Source organism: Oryx dammah, unplaced genomic scaffold, assembly GCF_014754425.2.
Source record: "Oryx dammah isolate SB20612 unplaced genomic scaffold, SCBI_Odam_1.1 HiC_scaffold_883, whole genome shotgun sequence".
Classification (NCBI taxonomy): Eukaryota; Metazoa; Chordata; class Mammalia; order Artiodactyla; family Bovidae; genus Oryx; species Oryx dammah.
The window spans coordinates 1,447-4,532 of NW_024071027.1; the positions used below are offsets into that span (position 1 = coordinate 1,447).

At 57.3% G+C, this 3,086-nt stretch overlaps 1 gene segment (V, D, J or C); it reads left to right on the forward strand.

The window, feature by feature from the left end:
* Positions 1-2,337: 2,337 nt before the first annotated feature.
* Positions 2,338-2,883, forward strand: LOC120859423 (the record flags this gene model as incomplete). The annotated part of the segment is given in 2 exon segments: positions 2,338-2,451; positions 2,561-2,883. Coding segments are annotated over 2 exon segments (369 nt in total), but the record flags the coding sequence as incomplete, so codon positions are not given.
* Between the last annotated feature and the right edge of the window lie 203 nt (positions 2,884-3,086).

The following is a 3,086-nucleotide window of genomic DNA, read 5'->3' on the forward strand; positions in this document are numbered from 1 at the left end:
ACACCAATAACTTTTTAAAAAATACAACAATTATTCCCAAATTGTTCAAAATTTCCCAGCTAACACGGTCTTCACTTGCCATGAAGCATGAGGTAGGAAGTTCTACCAAAAAAGGTGGAAATTGTGAGAAAAGACACAGAGGATGAAACAGCCCTGGAACCACCCTCCTTTAGTCCCACATGACCTGATATTTCTGAGGAGGGGGAGGCGCTGGATTGGAGCTTGAACCCCAGCAAATGTGTTTTGTTCTGGGAAATCCTGGTGAGGCCTGCAGGACAGCTTGCGTCCTGGGTGCGGCCCAGACCCGGGGGGCAGGGCAGTGAGGGTGCAGTGACTGGGTGGGGGCCGCCGGGGTGCCCTGAGCCCCACCTGCGGTGGGCACCTGGGGCCACCGCACCCCCAGGAGCACTTGTGTGACCTGAAACCTGTTGATGAGAATTAGGATTCAGCGACTCTAAACAGAAGAGGGCGCCAGCGTGATTTCGGGGCTTCTGTCAGTATATCCAAGGCTTAATAGGGAACCTACACCCGTGAACCCTGAAGAGAAAATCTAAAGACCACTCCTCACGTCCCACCAACCACACAGAAACAGAGATTTTCTCCACAGCTGTTTTGTCCGTCCCAGAAAGAGGGTGAAGATGCCTGCAACAAATGGGCTGCGGACAGGCCCGGTCCTGTGTGTTGATGTGGAGGGGCACGCGTGGAAGGGGGAGAATCTTGCGATGGACCTTGGCTTCCTCACGACTCTGTCAAATCAATATTAGAGACAAAACTATATACGAACATATTTTGAAACGAAGAATCAGTACCTTTAGGGCTAGAGATTGTACAGACAACTGATCAGAATGAATGCAAAAACTTTCAGGATAACAAGTATTAGAAAGAGCATATAATGTTAAAGGTGATATCGATTTATAAGTAGGTGAAAGCGTGTGATATTCTGGTGCCAGCTGACTAAAAGATAGTACACACTTCGGCCACATGAGTCACGGGTTATCTCCTGAGAAGGGGGAGGGGTGAGAGCAGAGGTGCAAGGCAGCGCCTTCAGCCATCGCGAGCAGAGACGCTAGTTCCCACGCCATGCCGGGGGCCCGCTGCCTTCTCAGTGTCGGGCTCTGCAGCAGTGACGTGCCACCTGTCCCCCAGGGTCCCCCGCTCAGTCTGCGCTGCCTCCGCCGGGCCATCGTCTGCTTTGCCGTTCAGCTCCTCTTGTCCTGAAAGGGCAGCAGAGCTGGGGACGCGATGCATCTGTGCACCAACAGGCCCCGCAGAAAACCCAGGCCCTGACGCCTGCTGGCCCCCAGCCCTCAGATCCACCACTGCTCCTCGGGCTCCAGCCGTGGCCGCGCAATTTCCTTGACGACTCTGGGCCCCTGTCCTGGGATGGAAGGGGGAGACCGGAAGAGTGAGTATGATACGGGCACCTGGTCACAGGCGTGCCACCGAGGTCACCTTCTCCTCTGTGTCCTGGGAGCTGGGGGCAGAGTAAGCCTGCCTCCTGAAGTCAGCTTCTGACTCCCAAGCAGATACAGAAGGAAAGGTGGGATATATTTTATTTAACTGATATGAGAAAGAGGAAACCAGGAGGATAGTAGAGTTGGATCAGGGAGCATATTTAAGAACAAAATGCCTATAATCCCCTGGAAGAGCACCCTGAGTATTGTGTGTGTGTGTGTGCGTAAGACACACTGATTCATGACTAAAAAAAGCAAAGAATCTGACGGCCTGTGCAGCCAGGTAGCTACACGCATGGGGTCGTCATGGACGACCCTGACTCGATCATGATTTAGAGAAATTTATGTCACGGATGCCCCTGTATCCTGACCTCTGAGCAGCCAAGGGTGCTGTGGACAGACTTCCCTGAGGGTCTGAGGTGAGTCTTGAGGTGCGCCCCAGACGGCCGTGAGGTCATGGAGCACACAGAAGGGGCGCCTGACCTGGCCTTTAGGAGGGGACAGTGCACAGAGCAGGGCCAGGAGCTGTTCCTGAGAGCTTCTGATCGCAGGACATAGGATGTGTGTCCAGGCCTGGACACCAGAGGGCGCTTTGGGGGCTGTTTATGTGGATCTGGAGGGGTGAGAGGTGGGATCAGCCCAGGTTCGGGTCCCTGTGCTGGAGGGTGGCCAGTGGGTCCGCAGGGGCGGGGCCGTGGGGCTGAGCGCGCCAGCTGTGACCTCCGACGGGTGGGCCCCCGGCAGCCCCGCCCCTGCCTACGCCCAGGTCACCCGCCAGCACAGGGACCTGACCCGGGGCCCAGGGAGGGTCAGGGAGCTGGGGTCGGGGGAGCGTGATTTGCATGGAAGGCCCCGCCCCCTCTCAGAGTATGAAGAGGGGAAGGAGCGGTGTGGGGACGCTCTGCTCAGCTGTGGGGTCACAGACGGCAGGACGCCCTGACCGTGTCCACCATGGCCTGGTCCCCTCTGCTCCTCACCCTGGTCGCTCTCTGCACAGGTGACTGGATGCGGGGACAGGGGAGGGGCCCCGGGAAGCCTCACGGGCCCTGCTCCCTGCTCTCGTGTCTGGACCCCCGAGTCACCATGTCTGTCTCTCCCCCTTCCAGGATCCTGGGCCCAGGCTGTGCTGACTCAGCCGCCCTCCGTGTCCGGGTCCCTGGGCCAGAGGGTCTCCATCACCTGCTCTGGAAGCAGCAGCAACATCGGGGGTGGTTATTATGTGGGCTGGTACCAACAGGTCCCAGGATCGGCCCCCAGGACCCTCATCTATCAAAACAGCAAACGGCCGACAGGGGTCCCCGACCGATTCTCTGGCTCCAAGTCGGGCAGCACAGCCACCCTGACCATCAGCTCGCTCCAGGCTGAGGACGAGGCGGATTATTACTGTTCAGCTTATGACAGCAGCGTCAGTGCTGGCACAGAGCTGCAGGCCAGGGGGGAAGCGAGACAAAAACCTCTCCTCCCCACAGTCATGGGCCTCCCGGGGCTGAACCATCCCCTGTCAAAGCAACCAATGTATAACATTGTGGAGAAGGCAGGGTGGCGGGGGGGAGTTCAGTGCAATCAGGATCTTACTTTACAAGAGGCTTTCTGCTAGTCACAAGGAGCTGATGTCCCCATGAAGGAATTTAG